At 43.2% G+C, this 23,493-nt stretch overlaps 1 protein-coding gene across 3 annotated transcripts in view; it reads right to left on the bottom strand.

Moving 5' to 3' along the window:
* The window catches only part of CRAT (carnitine O-acetyltransferase), a 65,227-nt gene that overhangs the window by 19,740 nt on the left and 21,994 nt on the right, over positions 1-23,493 (bottom strand). For 2 of the 3 annotated variants that reach the window (XM_040324685.1, XM_040324682.1), the window contains exon 2: positions 5,981-6,241. In XM_040324685.1, the coding sequence (XP_040180619.1) occupies positions 5,981-6,241 (261 nt within the window). Of the gene's footprint in view, positions 1-5,980; positions 6,242-14,475; positions 14,534-23,493 lie in introns of all 3 variants that reach the window. The other variant, XM_040324683.1, reaches the window with a different exon arrangement.

The following is a 23,493-nucleotide window of genomic DNA, read 5'->3' as shown; positions in this document are numbered from 1 at the left end:
AAAAGGGCTTCTCTAGAAAAATCACAACTGTTTTAAAAGAAATGAAGAACAAAATAAAAATAAACAAAATGTAAAATTGTTTTAAAAGAAAAAAACTTCAGTTTGATTTAAAAACGGCTACAAATAAAATTGCTAAGGCCCCCCACATTGTCACATAATACTACTGAAAATGTATTATACAGGTGAAACTCAAAAAATTTGAATATCGTGCAAAAGTTCATTTATTTGACTAATGCAACTTAAAAGGTGAAACTAATATATGAGATAGTTCAAGCCGTGATTTGTCATAATTGTGATAATTATGGCTTACAGCTCATGAAAACCCCAAATCCACAATCTCAGAAAATTTGAATATTGTGAAAAGGTGCAATATTCTAGGCTTAAAGTGTCCCACTCTAACCAGTTAATTAAGCCATAACACCTGCCGCAAGCTGTCCAGAAGGGGCTTATCAAACCACATGGGGCCTATGACTCCCTTCTTTGGGACCCCAGCCTTTCCACCAGCTATGTATGTAACAAGATTCAGACCATGGCAAAAAGAGGATCATAGGAGACTTGCCCAGGTCCTTCAAGCAGACCCCACTTTAAGGACAGATACCCCTGCCGGTCCGACCTCCCGACACCCCATGCAGTGGCTTCAGAGGCAACAGACTACTTAATAGATAAGGACTGTCCTATCCATTCCAGACATCCTTGCTGAACCGACAGGATTTGAGGAACTGCTCAGACATCCTTGCGGAACCTCCAACACATGTGGTCTCTCAACTTTATTCCCTTTTGCTCAATATCTCCTCCCCTGACCTCCCACCATTTACAGTGGCCTGGGAGACAGACCTACATCACACTATCTCCCCTACTGGCTGGCAAAAAATTATCCTGACACACGAACTATCCCTAGCCACTAAGACCCAGGAGAAGGGGTTTAAACCGATAATGAGATGGTACAGATGCCCATCGACTATAAACCATTTCAATTCGGCAGTACCAGATACCTGCTGGCGGTGTCTTAGCTCTCGGGGAACCATGCTCCACACCTATTGGGAATGCCCTCCTGTGCAGGGGTATTGGCAACAGATTTTCAAACTATACTGCAAACTGATGGAGACTTCTATTCACCCTTCACCTGCGGTGGCTCTCTTATCTATACTCCCTGGTACTTTCAAATCCATCAAAAAAGATGTATTACGACACTTTCTGGTGGCGGCCAGAGTAGTGTATCCCTGTCATTGGAGATCGGCAACCATGCCTTCCCTGGAGGATTGGGCTATTGAAGTGGACAACATAAGGGACCTTGAACGTCTGTTGGCAGAGGAATATGGTAAAAGCGAACAGTTTTCTCTCACCTGGTCTTCATGGTCCGTGTTCCGATACTCCTCTGAGTCTATCTCCTAGGCTGAGTGTGGCCTGGATGATGTCGCCCTGGAATCATGATGGAGTGATTCTTGTGCCCCATCTTTCTACCCCCGCTTCTTTTTATTTTCTCTATATCTAAATACACCCTTAGGAATCCATCAAGCCAACGTACCTTGCCTATTGTTACTGATTCGTTGTGTGACCCCTACGTCATATTTTAATCTCTTCTGATGCAATACGTACAGGGCACCTACGATCCCCTTAACTGAAAATGAGGTTGAAGGTTACTTTAACTTGTTTTTTTTTTTACAGGGATTGCTATCACGAAAGGTTTAATGGTGGTCCTCATACACATGCTTTCAATCCTTTTATATGTAACCTAGACATGTTTTTGTTCTGTCCTATTGTTGGTGTATTTTATCACTGTTTAAGACCATATCTGTCTTTCTTTGTTTCTCTATTGAATAAAATAAGAGTGAATTAAGCAATAACACCTGAAAAGGGTTCCTGAGCCTTTAAATGGTCTCTCAGTCTGGTTCAGTAAGAATCACAATCATGGGAAAGTCTGCTGACCTGACAGTTGTGCAGAAAACCATCATTGACATTCTCCATAAGGAGGGAAAGCCTCAAAGGGTAATTGCAAAATAAGTTGGATGCTCCCAAAGTGCTGTATCAAAGAAGCACATTAATAGAAAGTTATGTGGAAGGGAAAAGTGTGGAAGAAAAAGGTGCACAAGCAGCAGGGATGACCACAGCCTGGAGAGGATTGTCAGGAAAAGGCCATTCAAAAGTGTTGGTGCCTTCACAAGGAGTGGACTGAGGCTGGAGTCAGTGCATCAAGAGCCACCACACACAGACGGATCCTGGATATGGGCTTCAAATGTCGTATTGCTCTTGTCAAGCCACTCCTGAACAACAAACAAACAATGTCAGAAGCGTGATGGGAAATCTTAAATGTTAAAGGAGGGCACTTGTTCCAGAGACAACGAAAAAGGTGTTGGCTATGCATATACAATAAAGTATGGCCAAAGCTTTTTTCTCCTGTGGGTCACAGGAGTGCACTTTCCACGCTTCATATTTTGTGCACCATATTCAGCTGACAATGGGCTAAAGCCTGCTGTCAACCAACGTCACTCAGGAGGTCCAGGTTCTGGATGGATCCCGACTTAAATGTCGGGATCCACCTAGATGCCTGACTGGCAGCTGGCTCTTCTTTTCAGCATGCCACTGAGAGCCGGAGTCTGCCGCCTGAGCAGAGAACCACTGACTGACAATCACCACTCTCTGAAGACCAAGAAGAGGGATCAGCGGTCTTTGAACTCTCAGTTCTCAGTCTTAGAGGTGGCAGGGGACAGATGCAGCATCGGATTAATGATGCATCCACCTTGGGAGTATGTAAGAGTTTATCTTTTTTAAACCACAAACTTCTTTTAACTGCCCATGCCCCCTGTTGCTTATTTTCACATTCTCTCTTCCTGTGGGTACATTTGCTTGCTGGAGTGAGGTGATATGCCTTGTACTTTTGGGTAGGGGGATTATGTATATTTTTTCTCTTCCTTACTTGCAGGGCTGGGTAGCCTATAACAAGGCACATGTGCGGTCACATTGGAGTTTATTTACTAAAGCTGGAGAGTGCAAAAATCAGTCTCACTTCTGCAGAGAAACCAATCAGCTTCAAACATCAGCTTGTTCATTTAGGCTTTGGCAATAAAACCTGGAAGCCGATTGGTTTCTATGCATAAGTGAGACTGATTTTGCACTCTCCAGCTTTAGTAAATAAATTCCACTGGAGCAGCCACACTCACTTGGAACTTACACAGGGCATTTTCTCCTAGCTGTAGCAGGAAAACTTGAAGGTGAGGAATCAAAAGCACGTGCATGCTCAGTATCACGTCAAATTTTCTCCCTAAGTTACGCCGGCTCAATGCTTAGTCGACGTGAACGTAACCTACGCCCATCCCCATTCACGTACGACTTACGCAAACGATGTAAAATACAACGCTGTTCCGACGTCCATACCTTAACATGACTTACCCCTGCTTTATGAGGGGCAAAGTTACGCCGGTCGTACGCCTTACGGAAACAGCGTATTTTAATACGCCGGGCGCAAGTACGTTCGTGAATCGGCGTATCTAGCTCATTTGCATATTCAACGCGGAAAATAAACAGAAGCGCCCCTAGCGGCCAGCGTAAATATGCACCTAAGATACGACGGCGTAAGAGACTTACGTCAGTCGTTTCTTAGACTAATTCTGGCGTATCTGATTCTATGAATCAGGCTCCGAGATACGACGCCTCACATTCGGACTTACGACGGTTTATCTGGAGATACGCCGTCGTAAATCCTTTCTGAATCTGGCCCAAACAGTGTAAATACTGAATATCAGCAGCCTATCACGAAGGGAGGCACTTTGGCCACGGTGATCAGGGCGGAGCTGCCCTGGTCATTGTGGTCTGTTTAGAGAGGGCATGCAGGAAGTGGTAAGTTTATTTGTATTTTTTTTAACAGTTTAGAGTGGGGCAGATTACATAGCACAAGTATTGTGTTGTGTAATCTGCTTTAAGGGACCAAAATCTACATATTTTTTTGGGTGGGGGTTACCAAACGCTTTAAAACTAATCTACACAGTTTTTTTTTTTTTCTTTCTATTCTAACAGCATTTAAGAGTAAGAGGGGTCAAAGAGACAGTCCAGTATTAACACTATTAATGTGTTGGTATTGTCATTATTAAGCTTCCTGAGATTTGGGGCTCCCAGTGTTCTTGAGAAGATATCTAGATGCATGTGGGCAATTTCAAAGCTGGCCATTGAAGGTTTACACTTTGGCCGATTCTGGCTGAACTGGCTACAATTTAAGCAGTGGGGAACCTGGTGGAAAATGATCCTATGAATGGTGGTTGCATCCTATGAGATGCATTCACTGTTCTGCAACACCATTGTATTCAGGCAGCTGTGAGTGTTGCGGCCACCTGAATACAAAAGCCGTTAGTGGGGATTCCTACATCCACACTGTTAGGCCTCTTGCACATGGTACTGATGTTTGAACATCTGCATTTTGGGACGCAATTTTAGGCGTTATGTTGGACATATTTGTTGTGACTGAACGAAAGACAATCAAGCTGTGTATTGCTATCTTAAAGGGTCATTAAAGCCATAAAAACTTGTGTGTCTATGCCTATAAAAAGTATTATCTGTATTATACAGAGGAAGCTTTTCATCATTACATTTGGTCAAGGTTTTAAAGCGGGGTTCCAACCACAATTAGCATTTTTTAAATGTATGTCCTTTCATCATGTTTTTTTATAATATAAATCCGGTCACTTACTATTTTACAATCCGCCGCCGCTCCGCATAGTTATTCAAAAAATATGTTTTAGAAACTATGTCCATACCGTTGTCATTTTGCTTGTGTGCATTGTGAAGCCCACAAGCACTTACTTCCTGGATTTCTTGGATGGGGAGTTATAATGGGGAAGCGCACTGCATCCTGGAAAATGATGACACACATTTCCCAGGAGCATTAGCGTGCTGAGGAGCTGAGAGAGATGTCAGAATCCTAGGTGATTCCGAAGGTAGATTTCGTGGGACCGCATAGCAACAGGCATTTCCAGGTGAGTAAAACATTTTTTTTATTTTTTTAGGTCTAATGAGCACAATAATGAAAAAATTTGGGATGGAAATTCCACTTAAAGTACTTGGTTGATCCTGCCACTTCTATGGGCTTCCCTCTTGCCTGTGGCAAAACTATCATAGATGATGCGCTGGCTGCTGCATTGCCACCGACAATGCACATGCTCCCCTAGTACCCATTCACTCCCCTCTTGTCTAGTTGGAATCTGCCCCACGTGACTATTTTCATCAGCTTAAAAAGGTGGCTCCAGTATGTACAATGACAGCCCTTTTTGCCACGGACTGGGCATTAACTTTCATAAAGGCTCCAAGCTGAATTATTACAACTTACATATACCACTTACAGGACTGACATCAGCACTTACATTGGCAGCTTCAGCCTTTCTGCTTGCTCCTTCCCACAGAAGGGAGCAAATTTCTCATGTCACATGACTGCAGTATATGGTGCTGTAACCCAGGTACCTGGGAGCATTATATTGAAGTGTGCTCAACGGTATTGCTTTTATTGGTACATTTGCTGATGACCCATATAAAGTTGTCTGAACAGGTTTAATTAAGGACAATGTAAATGCATGTATTGCAGTCCTGTAAACAAATAAGCATGGGTGTATTCTCAAGGACACCTGCCAGCTACCGCTGCCTTTTGAGAGATCAAAGCTATCTACTTTATTTACTCTTTGGTAGCACTGATATACTTTTTAAAGATTCGATGATCTTAATTTATTGTTGAAATAGTGCAAAATAGACAAAGTATTTAATCGTGTACTGTATTCCATATTCATTTGTTAGTGGAGGTCACAGAGACACCAACATCTCGAAAAAAGACAGACTCTTTGCTTTAAAACAGGAACTCTGGCTTTCATAGAAACAAAATGTAAGCCGAGATATAAATGCCTTTACACAGTCATCAATGTCATTTCAAATACTAGAATGTCTACGGGTGAATTTACAATTTGTCCCAAGTTGCATCTTTAGTAAAATGGCATGGTCTACCTACCCAGTTTTCTGTCTTCCTTGCTCTTCTCTCTAGGCTCTTCTGCAGCCTTTCGCCTACTCCAGAAGTCTGGAATTCGTCCACCATTTGGTTGGTGTGGCTCCATTCCTCCTGACTTACCAAGGGTTTCAAGGCCAACAGATATTTATCCAGCGTCTGCTGAAGTGGAGGGATGGGTAAATGTGGCAATGCCTCCTGATGTGCCAGGTACCTGCCTGGCAGTTTCACCAATGACACTGGCTTTACTAAGCGGACCGGCTTGGTCTACAAAAGTAAAAACATATTTGGAGACCTCGTCAGAATGGGAAAAAAAAATTAAATACATTATGACTTTATGTATAATACACAATACTGACAAGTTCAATGTCTTAATTGGCAGATCACCTAATACACACAGTTTCTACACACAGGATTTGTAGCCAAAGGGGTATTCACTATTAGGGCAGGCATTTTAATGACTGGGCCAGTAGTGTGTGAGAAATCAGCATCTGTATCATCTCTACTCCTGTAATAGCAAACCTATTGGTGCCCTGGAACACTGGCCTACAGCCAATAGGTTTAATAAGCCTACAGGCAATAGGACTGAGACACTTAGCTCCTGACTACTAGGTCACAAGGGTGTCTAGCATTTGACATCAGGTGGTTTCTAAAGCATGTGTCCTCCACTTCCACTAAATGGGCTGCACAACAACAAACAAAAAAAAGTGTTAGAAAATAGATAGGGAACACAGCAGCAAGCATAAGGCACATTATTATACTAAACTTATATAGACAAATATACAGTTTTTTTTCATAAAGTAGGAAAGGCTTTGAAATACTGTTACTGTTAGGGGAAATATCCCTTCGTATGGTCAGCAGGACAGGAAGTTAGAGTGAAATCTTGCCAACAAAGACACAGATATGAATAAAACAATGGTAATTTGCATATTGCACTTTGCCCAGTGAACAAGCCTATAGAATGACAGTGGAGACCACTCACTAGGATACTCCTGGAAAGAACCTGTAGAGCGGCAGTGGGAACCATACACTATCATCACAAACAAGCCTGTAAAATGTCAATGGAACCCACCCACTATGAACCCCAAGGGACAGTGCTTACTATTGATCTCCTAGAACAAACCTGTAGAATATCAGTGGATACCACTAGCCTTGGATTTCCAGAAACAAGCCTATAGAATGTCAGTGGACATTGTTCAAGATGTGTCTCCTGGAAAAAGCCTATATAACATCAGCAGAGGAGTGTCAGTGGAGACCTCTTACTCTGGATCTCCTGGAATAAGCCTGTAAAACATCAGTAGAGGTCACTTACCATGGACCTCATGGTATGAATATGCAGCATGTCAGTGGAGACCACTGACCAATGATTTCCAGAAACATTGTAGAATGTCAGTAGAGATCAACAAACATACCTCTTAGAACTTGTAATGACCAGGGATCTCTACGGGCCACCTATTAACATTATTTATATACTAGTAACCTAAATGCTAGTCACATAGGGCCGGATTCAGAAAGAAGATACGACGGCGTACCTCCTGATACACCGTCGTATCTCTGAGTCCGGCCGTCGTATCTATGCACCCGATTCATAGAATCAGGTTACGCATAGATATGCCTAAGATCCGACAGGTGTAAGTGACTTACACCGTCGGATCTTAGGCTGCAATTCCAGGCCGGCCGCTAGGTGGCGCTTCCATATCTTTTACACGTCGAATATGCAAATGAGCATTTACGCCGATTCAGAAACGAACGACCGCCCGGAGCTTTTTTTTTACGTCGTTTGCGTTCGGCTTTTTCCGGCGGAAAGTTACCCCTAAGTGCGGCGTATCCTATGTTAAGTATAGCCATCGTTCCCGCGCCGAGTTTTGAATTTTTTACGTCGTTTGCGTAAGTCGTTCGCGAATACGGCCGGACGTAATTTACGTTAACGTCGAAACCAATGACGTCCTTGCGATGTCATTTGGAGCAATGCACGCTGGGAAAATTTGCAGACGGCGCATGCACTGTTCGATCGGCGCGGGGACGCGCCTTATTTAAATTGTACACGCCCCCTAGCCGCGGAATTTGAATTCCGCCGGGGGGTTTAATGATACGCCGCTGCAACTTTAGAGGCAAGTGCTTTCTGAATAAAGCACTTGCCTCAAAAAATTTCGGCGGCGTAATGTAAATCAGATAGGTTAGCGGATCTTTAGATCTGCGTAACCTATCTGAATCTAGCCCATAGTAGGCAGATTTGAGGCCTTCGATCATCTGTTAACCACAATGGTTTAAAGCAAATGATTAAATATCAGGTGCAAATCAATTATTCTAAATTGTAACTTAACACATTTTTGTACTTGAAATGAGTAAACATTTGTGGTGGAAAGCATGAACAGTTTTAATTATATAGCCAGGATAACCACTTTAATCCCGCTTTTATTCGCAACAAATAATCAAAATGGTTCAAAGCAATCTATCACTGCCACTTTGCATCTTTCAGGGAGTCCATATAAACAGTTAGTGGCAATTTGTTGCATTCACCCATGGTAAATTTTTCAAATGAAAGCGGCTAAAAGTGGTTTAAAACATCTAACAAATTTAAGTGCATATGGCCAGCATTCAGAGCTCTGTCTTTTTCCACTTTAATTGGAAATTACCCCTCTGCCTATGCCAGCAGGGCATGGCTCTTTAAACATTTGTCACACTGGGCAGAGGTAAGTAATGACAGCCTGTAAACATTTGGTTGTCCTGGGCACTGGTAAATAATAACAGCCTTTTGTGAGGCGGCATACTGTTTGCTTTACATGCAGAAAAACAGTCAACTGTATTACCCATTTAACAAAGCAAAGGGTATATTGCTGAATGTGTCCTCAACTACAGAAGACCTTGTAGCTCCCCTTGATAACTCCTACATTTTCTAATGCAGTGGTCTGCAAACTGTGTCTGGGCAGGGGGCTAGATGCAGCACTTTGCATGCTTTTATCTGGCGCTTGGGCACGATTTACATCTACTGATACCAAAAATGGGGCACAATTCCACCCAGTGACATCAATGAAAGGACACAATTCCTCTCAATGACACCAACGATGGGGCATTGGTTATTCCCACCGATGTCAGGACCTTTTCTACTCCCAATGGTCACAGTCTGGCCCCACTTAAAGCGGTGGTTCACCCTCCTTAACAACAGTGCAGCATTACATTCGGCATAGTAGCGCGAGCTACAGTATGCCGGTCTTACATTTTTTATCTCCGTACTCACTGTGCTATTGTACATTCAAGATTCCGACTCCCGCGGGGAATGGGCGTGCCTATGGAGAGGGAGGATGATTGACGGCCGGCTCTGGCACGTCACGCTCCCCGAAGACAGCCGGAGTAGGTCTCGGCTCTTCACGGCGCCTGCGCACAGGCTATGCGCAGGCGCCGTGAAGAGCCAAGCCTATTTCGGCTATTTCCGGAGAAGCGTGACGTGCCAGGGCCGGCCGTCAATCACCTTCTCTCTCCATAGGAACGCCCATTCCCCGGAATCTTCAATGTACAATAGCACAGTGAGTACGGGGATAAAAAATGTAAGACCGGCATACTGTAGCTCGCGCTACGATGCCGAATTTTATGCTAGAATAAAAAAAAAAATTTTTTTTTTTTTTTTTAATAGGGTGAACCCCCGCTTTAAGTCTGAAGGACAGTTAACTGGCCTTTTCTTAGAAGGTTTGAAAACCCCTGATCTAATTGAAAATATGGTCCTTTAGATGGGAACAAGACACACCTAAATAGAAAGCCTACCACCCAAAGCCTGAGGTAAACCTAGTCCGATTTTATCCCACCCTTTTGCTGTGGGACCTCCTTAAGTAGGGTCTCTGCATATGATTCATGCCCCAAAGCTTTAAGCTGAACTGCATTTAAGTGTATGGCCTACCCAGTATAAATGTTCATGAACTCTAGACTAGATTTTATTGACGTCAATGGTTCCAATTGTGAGAATTACCCCACCACTATTCCTGCTCTGTTAGCTATGGCTTGCCTGTAAACCATATATTTCTAGGGATTGAAATATAGCTTTCCAGTAACACCATGAAGGGGAAGTCATTAGGCGCCTGTTGGATACTTAGAGGAATAGTTAGAATTTGCACACTTGAGCGCTAGCCGGGAAGTTCAGCTTGCTGTCAAGTGGCATCAGTCAAAGCAGGACCCAAAGAAACCAGACATCAACAGAGAACTTAAACCCTATCCCCAGTCCAAGGAAATTAAGGAAACAAAAGAAAAAATACTGTGTGGAGTGCTGTTTTAAAGAGAGACCCTGTCCCTATCCCATTCCCATATAAAAACATACCGAATAATGGTGATCACGTACCTATAAGGAAAACTGGCTCAATATACTTTCAGCATGGTAAAGGAGCAAAATTAAAAAATAAAACCTTCCTTTGCTCATGGATATGCAAGTAACTTTCCTCAGCATGTTTATCCACTTCGGCATAAGATGGTGTAAAAAATGATGATGTCTGAAGCTAATCAGCTGAACTGTTGTTATACCCGTAAGGTACAAGTAGAAAGATCAATCAATAACAACTAGCTTTTATTAGTCGGACTGCGTTAAACTGCTCAAAGCTCATCTCTGACTTGCTTTGCAGGATGGCAGCACATTATTTATCTTTGCAATAAAATAGATTAAATAAAGCAAACCAAGTTTAAAGGTTTACTCTTGTCTAAATCAAAAATGTTGGCATACTGGAAAAAGTGCCTGGGCCGAAGGTTACAAATCAGTTCTCAACAAGCACGCAATAAGCTTTGTATGGATAGGGGAGTGCCCATTGTTGGATTATTAAACTATATTATTGTGCAGAATGACTAATTCCAGACAGAAGAACAAAGACAGTTTTAGTTTCCTGTCATATGCCCAGACTTCTTTTCAAACAGTAAACCCAAAAAATGTAAACAATTTTTTTATGGTTTTGCAGCCATAATGAAATGGAAACCAGGTATGGAACATTCCCTTGTCAAGTGCATGCACAAGACCTCAGAAAGACATGTACTAAAGAGTTTGCACAATAACCTCCTACCTAAATACAAAATACTTGACTTATGCAACTTCTACTCTAGGCCATAAAACACTGAAGTGAGAACGCCCTCCTGTGACGGGAGTCACTTTGGGCAAGGGGGCTGGTGGAACCCAGCTTACCTTGGAGAGCACTGGAAGCTCCTTGTCCAGCTCCTTCGGCCCCTCCTATGTGTAAGTTACCCTGTCTCTATTAGGGGCACAGGGTGACTAAGAATCTCTGTTGGGTCTGCCTAACCCAACTCATTGTACAACCACACCGGACTCCAGGACTGTTGTCCTGGCTTCTGTGTGTGTGCAGTTTTTGCTGAAGGAACTTTTTCACTTTGGGCAGTAATATTCCTGAACAATATCCCTCAAGGAATATATGAAGATAAATTTCACCTTTCCAAGTGCTGGACTATGGTATGAGCTTCAGCTTGAGTTACCAGGCAGTCATGCTTCTCCAAGCCATGCTTGTGGAACTATTATCGGCCACCATTGTTACCACACCCGTCTCCTCTTTACTGTTTGTATTATGTGTATCTTGCAGGAAGACCGGTGGCAGGGAGGAGAGGGGGTATTCCTCCAACACCTGATAAGGTGGTATATTGTTGAAATGTTTGAATACCTGTGTGTCCCTTATTGCTGATTGGATAGTTTACCCCATGCTGAATCAAAGGGAAGGGGGATGTCCCCTGAGTGATACCACTATGTACATGTGTTTGAATAAAGAGTCTGATGTTTTTCCACCCTACACTGCTGTCTCGACAAGTGACTGGGTGGGCTAAGAAACCTTGGATCGTGCTGGTTCCAGACAAAAAAGCATTTATGCCAGGCATAGTCCTGTTGAGGTCAAGGGTCTGTCACACTGCCCAATTGCAACTGCTTCCTCACTGCCTGACATGCTGAGGGATCTTCACTGCTAGCAAGGAGAGACACCATAGGAGGAGAGGGTTAGTTGAGTATTACTGATCACTCACAGTCGGGTTCAATAGCTAGTGTGGAAAAGGCCAAAAGTGGACCTGACTTGACTCATGCAGGGCAAAGCAACAGGTATTGGGGTGAGGTGAGAAAAGTCTACTGTATGTCAAAATTTGCAACTTACACCCGACTAAGAACTCTTTTTCCCTGCTTCTATTTGACAGCACTGAAAACCTAAGTAACCAAGTACCAGTTGTGTTATGTGGCAGGGGAATGAGTCACACATTGTTTCACACATGGAAATACATACTGTACATACACCAGAATGAACAGTGTCTCCTCATAGTCCACCCAATCTCAACAAAAGTATACTGACCAACCCACTTCCGACCGTGTGTATGCTCCATCGGACTTTTGCTGTCGGAATTTCCTCCAAAAAAAAAAAAGATTGAGAGCAAATAGGAACTATTTCAGTTGAAAAAATGGAGTATCGGAAAATCCGCTCATCTGTATGCAATTCCGACGCACAAAAAAACATGCATGCTCAGAATCAAGCAGAAGAACCAAACGGCCTATTGAACTTCAATGATCTCGGCTCGTCGTATGTCTTGAAAGTCACCGCGTTCTTGACGGTCGGAATTCTGACAAGATTTGTGTGACCGTGTATGCAACACAAGTTTGAGCCAACATTCTGTCAGAAAAAATACACGGTTTTCTTGTCAGAATTTCCAATCGTGTGTACGCGGCATAAGGCCCCTTTGAGGTGGATCTGAGTGGGCCGCCCATTGACGTCTATGGGCAGGCGAATTTCACCTTCTTAGCAGGGAATCAGCGGAGCGATCCCCTGCGGAGTTAGCAGAGTTCGTCCAACGGATCAGACAAGTGTGAAACAACCACTGTGTAATATTATATATATATATATATATATATATATATATTTTCTATCTGCCTCCATATGCATCTATAATTACAACCCTCAAACACAAAACTTAAAAAATTAATAAAAAATAAGTCACTTTGTACAGGGCAAAGTAAGAAAGTCTCCTGCTAGCCCACCCCGGACCTACGTGTACTTACCTTTGCAGTGATGCTCCACCATTCCTCCCTTTATCACAGCTTATGCAAAATACAACTTTTATTGGAACTCCTCCCATGATGCAGTGCTCAGGCCTGGGCAGCCAATCCCCAGGCCTGAAACTTGTCATATGATGGAGGGAAGTGACATCCTCAACTCTGTGTAAGCTACAAAACCATACAACATGAAGCTTATGTGGGGTATTTTGTGAAAGCTGTGACAAAGCATACAGTAGAGGAAGATTTTCTGCATAGAGGAGTAGAAATTGATCGAGAAAGGGTGTTATGTCATTTACACAAATTTTCCTTATAAAAGGTTTCATCTGCACTGTAGAACACTGCTCTGATTCAGCCGTACAAAGTTAATTTTTTTCCCATTCAGCTAGAAGAACAGATTCTTCCATTCATACAAAGGAGCTGGATGGAGGAATCCCCCCAGCCAGTACACTGGGGGTTATTTACAAAAGGCAAATCCACTTTGCACTACAAGTGCAAACTACAAGTGCAAAGTGCACTTGGAAGTGCAATCATTGTAAATCTGAGGTGTAGATCTGAAATGAGGGGAAGCTGTTCTGATTTTATTATCCAATCATGTGCAAGCTAAGATGCTGTTTTTTATTTTCCTTGCATGTCCCCATTCGGATCTACAGCGACTGCACTTCCAAGTGCGTGCAATTTCAAGTGCACATTGCACTTGTAGTGCAAAGTGGATTTGCCTTTCATAAATAACCCCCCATTGTGTTCAGGAAATACTGATCAGTGACTGCAGCTGCTGATTAAGGACATTTTTTAATGTCCTTTCCACAGAAATGTATCAAAAGATCAACTTCTGTTAAAGCGGAGTTCCACCCAAAAGTGGAACTTCCGCTTTAAGCACTCCTCACCCCCTTACATGCCACGTTTGCCATGAATTTTGAGGAGCGGAGCGGCAGCGTCACTGGACCGTGGAGCAGGTAAGTGTCTGTTTATTAAAAGTCAGCAGCTACACTTTTTGTAGCTGCTGACTTTTAATAAACACCAAAAGGCTGGAACTTCCCTTTAAGGGGGTAAGGCTACACACTGAATGAAATTTAGCTGGTCCCTGCTGAACTTGCCAAATTTCAATCAACATATGGCCTAAGTTTCTCCCGATAGTGACACTTCCAGGAGTGTCGATCACGTGTTATGGGGACGTAGGATATTGACACTTGCGGAAGTGTCAGATTTAGAAGACACTTTAGCTGGAGTTTACCCGCATTGTATCGGTGTTTGGGGGCGGAGACAGCAGGACAGATAGGTAATCCCTTGCTTCTTTGCAAGTACATCCTTTTTAAAGAACAGAGTTTCTTTCCAGAGATCGAATTAGCAAAGTGACAGATAAATATACATGAAAGTCACTTTCAATCAGCTGTTTTTATAATCTGTTAGACAGGTTATAGATAGAGCAGGGGACCGGAGCAGAGGAGATGGAACAAGAGAAGGAGAAGAGTTACAATCGCTTAGATCTGTACAATACCTCTTCTGTTTGGAGCTTCTTATCCATCGCTGTACCTGTCTCTAAGCTTAAAGGATCACTAAAGGAAAAAAAATGTTTTGCTGAAATGACTGTTTACAGGGTATAGAGACATAAAAGTTAACGGATTCCTTTTAAAAATGATTAAAAATAGATTAAATTCAATCATATTAATGTGCCTACAGTTTCACTTTAGTTTTTAAACTGGTTTCATGTTTCTGTGAAGTAAAGAGACCCACAGAACAAAAACAAACAAATCCAGGGCAGTGTTTTGTTTTTAGACACACAGTAATGACAGCTTAGACCATCGTGAAAAGCTCCCAGTATGATGGCTATAAGGAAACCGACAACCAGGAAGTGTGGAGATCACAGCAGAATTACAGCAACTTCAAAGCAAAAACGAACAATGAGGACATGAAACCAGTACTGCAGTAAGGTAAAGGAAGCTATTTAGCTCAATTTTTTTTTCCTTTAGTGACCCTTTAACCTGTGCACGCCAATATTGCCTAATTAACATGCAGCCTCAAAATGCTTAGCGTTAGGGATAACTCTGTCAAAAAAACAAAATATGAGTCATAAAAGTATAGTCATCTACAATACCCAATATAAAGGTTAAAATAAGGAAACTTACTACACTTATACAACTATTGTACAGAAAAAATATTTACCATCAGTATTTTTGTTATCGTTTAATAAGAATATTGAATACAGAGATTGCATATTGTGCTTTTATGAACCATCTTCCATTTTGTGGTTCCCATCACAAATATACTTTATTAAGAAAATATCAACTGTAAGATTCTACTGTAGAGTGTGTCACATGCCAGAAAATATAATACCAAGATCATGTGACTTTTGGTCTTATTAACTTTTGCGCAAACCAATCCTTAAAAAGGAGAAGTACAGCCAAAGCTCGTTTAGCTGTACTTTTCCTGTGGTTCAAAGGAGGGCAGTTAGTTCTGCACTCCTGTGACCCATTTTCAGCAGACAGTGGGCTGAAGTTCGCTGTCGGCTGATGTTACAGAGCCTTTCGAGCTGGGAAAAGATCACGACCATATGGTCAGGATCTGCCCACAAGCCTGGACAGGCACCCAGCTCAGCCTCACAGTGAGCCTCAGAGCCTGAGCCGGGTGCTCTCAAAATTACATTATAACCCCCAAACACATTATATATATATATATATATATATATATATATATATATATATATATATATATATATATATATATATATATATATAGATAGAGAGAGAGAGAGACCCTAGAGAATAAAATAGCAATCGTTGAAAATTTTTATGTCACACGGTATTTACGCAGCAGTTTTTAAAACACATACTGGGGCAAAAATACACTTTAATGAATAAAAAAAAAAAAAAAAAAAAAGCACAATATATATACCTCCATTTTTTTGTTAAATATAAAGAGGATGTTACACCGAGTAACTAAATGGCTAACATGTCATGCTTTAACCACTTAAGGACCGGAAGAATTTACCCACTTCCTGACCAGGCCATTTTTTGCGATACGGCAATGCACCGCTTTAATGGACAATTGCACGGTTGTGCGATGTTGTACCCAAACGAAATTGACGTTCCTTTTTTCCCCACAAATAGATCTTTCTTTTGGTGGTATTTGATCACATCTGCCGTTTTTATTTTTTGCGCTATAAACAAAAAAAGAGCAACAATTTTGAAAATATATATATAATATATATATATATTTTTTACTATAACAAAAAAAAGAGCAACAATTAAAAAAATACTTATTTCTTCCTTAGTTTAGGCCAGTATGTATTTTTCTACATGTTTTTGGTAAAAAAAAATCCCAATTATCGTATATTGATTGGTCGCCAGGATGGATATAAATCAATATAAAAATATATAAATCTTGCAAGCTACTCTAGAGCAGGGGTGGGGAACCTTTTTTCTGTCAAGGGCCATTTGGATTTTTGTAACATCATTCGGGGGCCGTACAAAATGATCAACTTAAAAATTAGCCTGTTATATTTGGTCAAACATTTTTTTTGTATAATCTTTATTTATATTCTCCATTTTTACAAATAAAGAACAAAAGGAAACACAATGGACATGTAAAAAAAATAAGGCTGTCAATAAACAAGGACATGAACTGTCACCACATATTTGGTCAAACATTTAATTAACTAACCGCTAATGTGATGGCTGGAACTGCTTCTCTTTGGCGAGGTGTGTGATGTTGGCCGATATTGATAATGTTGCTACTTGCAACTGGTTTTCCAGGTTTGCGTCGGTCAGTCTGCAGCGCAGTCGACTCTTTGCGATGGTAAGTTTTGAAAAGAACTGCTCTCAGCAGTAAGTTATTCCAAACACAGATGCATATTTTAATGCATGTCTTCTTAAAGTTGGGAATTCATCATTACTTATGTAATGCTTGTAGAACTCAAGCAGTGGGAGGTTGTTGTACCTAGCTTTCAGCACATCATCGCTTTGCAGCTGAATTATTTCGTGTTGTAGGTTATCAGGCACATCAGCTGGTTCCACATTGAAAGGTGTAGCAAATATGTTCAATTCCATTTGTTTACTTTTCACATCCTTGAATCTTTCATTAAATGCCTTAATTAGTTTTGCACATTCACCAGCATATTCTTGTGTCGTAGAAGGCTTTTGTCCTTCCAGAGTGGGGAAATGCACCGTGTTATTCTTCTCGAGTTGCACTTTCCACAACCTTAAAGCGGGGGTTCACCCTATATAAAAAAAAAAAAAAAATTTCCCTCTAGCATTAAATTCGGCATAGTAGCGCGAGCTACAGTATGCCTGTCTGTATTTTTTTATCCCCGTACTCACTGTGCAATTGGATATTGAAGATTCCGGGGAATGGGCGTTCCTATGGAGAGGGAAGGTGATTGACGGCCAGCCCTGGCACGTCACGCTTCTCCGTAAATAGCCGAAATAGGCTTGGCTCTTCACGGAGCCTGCGCATAGCCTGTGCGCAGGCGCCATGAAGAGCCGAGACCTACTCCGGCTGTCTTCGGGGAGCGTGACGTGCCAGAGCCGGCCGTCAATCACCCTCCCTCTTGCTAGGAACACCCATTCCCCGCGGCAGACGGAATCGTCTATGTACGATTACACTGTGAGTACGGGGATAAAAAAATTAGGACAGGCATACTGTAGCTCGCGCTACTATGCCGAATTTTATGCTGAAATGTTGTTCTGCAGGGTGAACCACCGCTTTAATTTACCTTCAAATGATTTAAAAGCAGTGAGCTGAGAAGCTGGTTGGGGCCCTGCAGCTTGACGTTCAGCTCGGAGGGGTACTTGGTAATGTCCACCATGAATTCTAGATCACACAGCCACTTGCTATCGGTGAGTTCCATGACAGGTTTTGCCGTCATCTCCCTAAACTGCTTGACTTCATTCTGCAGCTCGTAAAACCTCCTGAGCATGTTCCCGCGACTTAGCCACCGCACTTCACAGTGATAAACAAGATCACCATACTCAGAGCCAAGATCACTTAGTAACTCCTTAAACTGGCGGCTGTTAAGCCCTCTGGTTTTGATAAAATTTATGCATGACACTACAGTTGACATCACATTGTTGAATCGCAACGATTGTGCACAGAGACTTTCTTGGTGTATGATGCAGTGGAATATAATTAAATCATTTGGATCAAGATTGAGACGACTCAGTTCTTTCTTGACAAAGGCAACTAACCCTTTTTGTGAGCCAACCATGGCTGGAGCTCCATCTGTAGTAAGGCCACTTAAACTTTTCAAAAGTTAGCTCAAGTTTTTTCATTGATAAAACAAGTCTCTCAAACAAGTCCTCACCTCTTGTAGTGTCATGCATAGCTTCCAGTGAAAGCAGTTCCTCTCGTATGTCAAACTCTGCAGTTATCCCATGAACAAAAACAGCCAGTTGAGCAGTATTTGTTATGTCCGTTGTCTCGTCACAAGCCAGAGAGAAAAATTGGAAATCTCCTGCAGAATCCTTCAATGTTTTTTCAATATCTTGTGCCAAGTTAGTAATCCGTTCTGAGACAGTTCTCCGAGACAAACTAACACTCTGAAACAATTTCTCTTTGTCTGGCGCTAACAACTCCGCAGCAGCAACCATGCACTCTTTCACAAACTCTCCCTCTACATGAGGCCTGAGCTTCTTTGCGATTAGCTCACTCACTACATAAACTCGTCTGAATAACGTTGTCTCTGTCATAACGAGGTCTAGTGAAAGTGGCTTGTTGTGTTTCCAAACTCCGCTGAAGAGCATTGATTTTATCCAGGCGCAATTGGCCTCCCAATTCGCTGAGTTTAGCATGTTTTGAGCTGTAATGACGCTCCAGATTCACTTTTTTCATTACTGATAATGATCGCACACCACTTTTTATAGTTGTAATAACTAACTATCCAGTGTGTGTTAACACTTTTGCCTCCCTGGCACTGACTATCCTCTGAGTTGGTCCTGACTGGGAATGCAAAGCAGTCCTGGAAAAAAATGCATGCCAGACGTATACGTTTTTGTGTCATGGTAGATACAAAAACACAATCCCCACAATGAGATTCCCCCAATCCCCAAAACACAATCTGCTGTGACTCGCACTGTCAGAAGTAGGGGTGCAACGGATCAAAAAACTCACGGTTCGGATCGTTCCTCAGATCAGGAGTCACGGATCGGATCATTTTTCGGATCAGCAAAAAAAAAAAAAAAAAATCTCAGACAGTAACCCCCACAGTAGTGCAGACCTCAGACAGTAACCCCCACAGTAGTGCAGACCTCAGACAGTAACCCCCACAGTAGTGCAGACCTCAGACAGTAACCCCCCCCAGTAGTGCAGACCTCAGACAGTAACCCCCCCCAGTAGTGCAGACCTCAGACAGTAACCCCCACAGTAGTGCAGACCTCAGACAGCGGCGTGTGTTTCCCTCGAGCGCGGGCTCCTCCTCCTCTGTGGGTGCGAACAGAGAGGATGGCCGATGCCGGGTGTACCAAGATGGCCGCCGCTCCGACGCTAGGCCGAACCCGGGGACTTTCCTAGGCCGAGGCTCCGGAGCGCTCCGCGGATTGTGGGGTGTGCCGATCCACACGGGGTGACCCGTTCGGATCACGGATCGGTGACGATCCGTTGCACCCCTAGTCAGAAGGAGCCGGAACTACAAGGTAAACATCGGCTCCTTCTGACAGCTCCGCAGACCAGTGCTGGGACAAGGCCATTTGGTGCCCAGGGCGAAGATGGCAAACTGCGCCCCCCCCTTGTTTTTAAGAAAGAATCAATGTTGTTTCAAACCAATCGAAACCAATCGATAAACGCTTATTGCGATTTTTTTACCAAAAATATGTAGAAGAATACGTATCGGCCTAAACTGAGGAAAAAAATATTTTTTTATATCTTTTTGGGGCATATTTATTATAGCAAAAAGTTAAAATATTGCATTTTTTTCTAAATTGTCGCTCTATCTTTGTTTATAGCGCAAAAAATAAAAACCGCAGCGGGGATCAAATACCACCAAAAGAAAGCTGAATTTGTGGGAAAAAAAGGACACCAATTTTGTTTGGGAGCCACGTCGCACGACCGCGCAAAATTTCAGTTAAAGCGACGCAGTGCCGAATCGCAAAAAGGGGCAAGATCCTTAACCTGCATAATGGTCCGGGGCTTAAGTGGTTAATTCGCATACAGTTCATACTCCAATTTTATGCACTTTCACAGTGGGGGTGCCACTTTGGGAACACATGAACAGAGGGCAGCAACAATGCAAGTCAGATGGCAAGCATGGCTCATTTAAAATAACTCAAAACCATATTTTATCTGCTGGTTTTTTTTTATAATACACAGTAGTGGTCATTAACCTTGCCTCAGCCAGCTTCCCCCCCATCCAGCCATTTATTTATCTGCTCTAAGTTCAACTTCTGCTTACTTTACAACGTCTGCTCTGTAGCACAGTGCTAGCTTCAGCTAGAGCCAGGCAGGCTCCTCGAGACGGGTCCTCGGCTCCTCTAGCTCGGGCACAGCCTACAGGCTGTTAGTCACAGCTCCCTGTGCACAGCGCTCCTCTCCAGCTCCCACCTCGCCTCCGGCCGTGAGTGGAGTGACGTCACGCCGCTGGCAGGGAGGGACTACGAGACTCCTCCGTAGGGGGGAGACAGTAACCTCCACAGTGAAGGGAGGGGAGGTGACAGTCCGCACTCGGAGGAGCGCCCTCAGCACATGCATGTTCAGTGCCGCTGCCAGCTCGCTATGTAATGACACAGCCAAGTGACACACTGGCGGGCGGCCATGGCAGAACTTGTGGCTGCGCCCCCCCTCCTATATTAAATGGTAGCGCCCAGGGCACTCTCCCCGCCCGCCCCTGCCTTGTACCGGCCCTGCCGCAGACACACACTCAACGGCACGGGGGGGGGGGGGGGCGGATGGAATGATTTTGCCAGCCGCAAGCTGCTCCAGAGCAACTTGAGACTGCAATCAGCATCAGGTATAAGGCTCCATTCACACTAATGTGTTTTTTGATGCATTTTGCAGAAATGCAGGGACATTTTTAACATGTTCACATCAATGCTTTTTTGTGCCTCTGCGTTTTTGGAAAGGGTTGGGGACTTTTTTTCCTTCAAAAAGCAGTGTTTTGCATGTAATAGAATTCAATGGACCCGCATCCAAAACGCAAGTACAGCGTTTTTTTTTTTTTTTTACTTGTTTATATCTGGTTGTTAAAGGAAATGTAAAAAAAAAAGAAAAAGCAAAACGCAAATCGCGGTAAAAACGCGTGTCGAAAAAGGAGCAAGCGCCGCAAAAACGCTCAAAAGCAACATGCATAGGTGTGAATCAAGCCTAAAGTAACCTGAGGTTACAACCTAAAGTCAGGTGTGATATAACAATTCCTGTGAAACAAAGGGCTAATTCACAGCCGCTAAGCATTGATCACAATCCCATAATCAGTCAAAACATATATACAAAAAATGCAGAGCTAGCTATGTGATACTGAACCTTACAAATGCATAGATAGTGATCCCCCCCCCGTGTGAATGTGCTCACCACCAACAGTTTGGTCCACAAAAGAGAAGTTGTCCTCAATTTTAAAACAAGAGAGAGGCTGGATAGTGCATTATTGCTAGTTTAAAAATGTATTTAGAAAACATAACATCAGGGTACTCACACATCCTTATCTGCTTGTTGTCTCGAGGTTTGGCCATCTCTTGACTATCCTTTGTTGTTGTAGTCTGCTGCTTCCTTTCTTCCACCCTGTAGTCTACCATGACCGTGAGCTGGGAGGCCCTAGGGGTCGCGACCTGGAGCCAGACTGCAGCTAAATCCATTCCCACCACTAGGGGCCTCTGGTGAACACCCGCTGGCTCTTAGATTCTGTGCCCTGGGAAATCTCCTGCTCTAGCTCCCAGTGTCATCCATGTTGGCACTACAGATTACCTGTTCTCCTGTATCACCTAAAACTCCATCCGCAGCACTCAGCCGTAGGGTCCACTACCTTCCCCAAACAAAGTCCTACTTTCCCATCTTCATTGAAGAGAAGGACTGTGGGGAAAAAGAGGGGGGGGGGGGATTCCAGATATGGAATTCCTGGTATGGACCAATGCAACTATGGGCCAGATTCAGAGAGAGAGAGTACGCCGGCGTATCTACTGATACGCCGGCGTACTTTCAAATTACCCGCGTCGTATCTTTAGTTTGAAACCTCAAACCAAGATACGATGGCATCTGGGTTCGATCCAACAGGCGTACGCCTTCGGATCGTAGATGCAATACTTCGGCGTCCGCTGGGTGGAGTTCGCGTCGTTTTCCGCGTCGGGTATGCTAATTAGCTTTTTCAGACGATCCACGAACGTACGCGTGGCCGTCGCATTCTCTTACATCGTCTCTAGACGGCTTTTTCCGGCGTATAGTTAAAGCTGCTATTTTGCGGCGTATAGATAGACTTGCCATGTTAAGTATGGTCGTCGTTCCCGCGTCGAAATTAGAATTTATTTATTTTTTGCGTAAGTCGTCCGTGAATAGGGATGGACGTAAGTCACGTCTAAGTTAAAAAATGACGTAGTTGCAACGTCATTTCGCGCAAAGCCCGGCGGGAAATTTCAAAACGGAGCATGCGCAGTTCAATCGGCGCGGGGACGCGCTTCATTTAAATGAATCACGCCCCCTAATCGCCTATTTGAATTCCGCCGCCAGAAATACACTACACCGCCGTAACTTACGGCGCAAATTCTTCCAGGATTTGACTTAAAGCCAGGTAAGTTACGGCGGCGTAGCGTATCTCTGATACGCTGCGCCTATCCATTTCTATGTGGATCTGGCCCCATGTATATACCATACCTGGACAATCCTCCTGGAAGCTACTCCAGTGATGTCCCCTTACTTGTGAGTCGCCGAATGGCTGCTGTGCTGCATTCTGAACACAGGAGGTCGGCTGCTCAGCACAGGTGCCATTTTGTACATTTTCCGAATTAATGCAAAGAATTCTCTGATTGCATGAGGTAAAGAGCATGATGTCACCACCCACCTAATCCAATCAGAGAACATTTGCATCCATTCAGAAAATGCAATGCCCATGAACCCAAAAGAAAAACCAGATGAAGACGGAAATCTTGTCCGCGGTGACAGCGCGCCACTGGAGGCAGGGCTTTGTTTTAAGGGAAGTGTCATAATGTGCTAGTATGTGATGCATAAGTGCACATTATCTTGCAAGGCCCAATTTATTTTCGTTTTTTTTGCAGTTTAATACTGCTTTGACGATTTGTTTCTACACTACATAGGTAATCATGAGAAGCATTGCCAATAAACTAAATTAATGGTGTATTTAAGTGTGTGAAAAATGGTATAATCGCAGCATTTAACAAAGCAAAAATTCACTTAAAGCGGAACTTTGGCCAAAAACAATATTTGCACATATGCACTGTGAAATTAAATTAGTGCCAAGTGTGTGCCGTGTGTACTTTCATTCACCCTGTGCAATAAATTAAGCAAATCATCCAGCACTAGACTTCCACTTCCAGCTGGAGTACAGCTCCTATCGCGGGTCACTTGCTCTGCAGTTCATCCATTCAGT

The sequence above is a fragment of the Rana temporaria genome, chromosome 9 (assembly GCF_905171775.1).
Source record: "Rana temporaria chromosome 9, aRanTem1.1, whole genome shotgun sequence".
NCBI lineage: Eukaryota > Metazoa > Chordata > Amphibia > Anura > Ranidae > Rana > Rana temporaria.
Note: the sequence above shows the minus strand (reverse complement) of the source record. Positions and strands in the feature narration are given on the sequence as shown.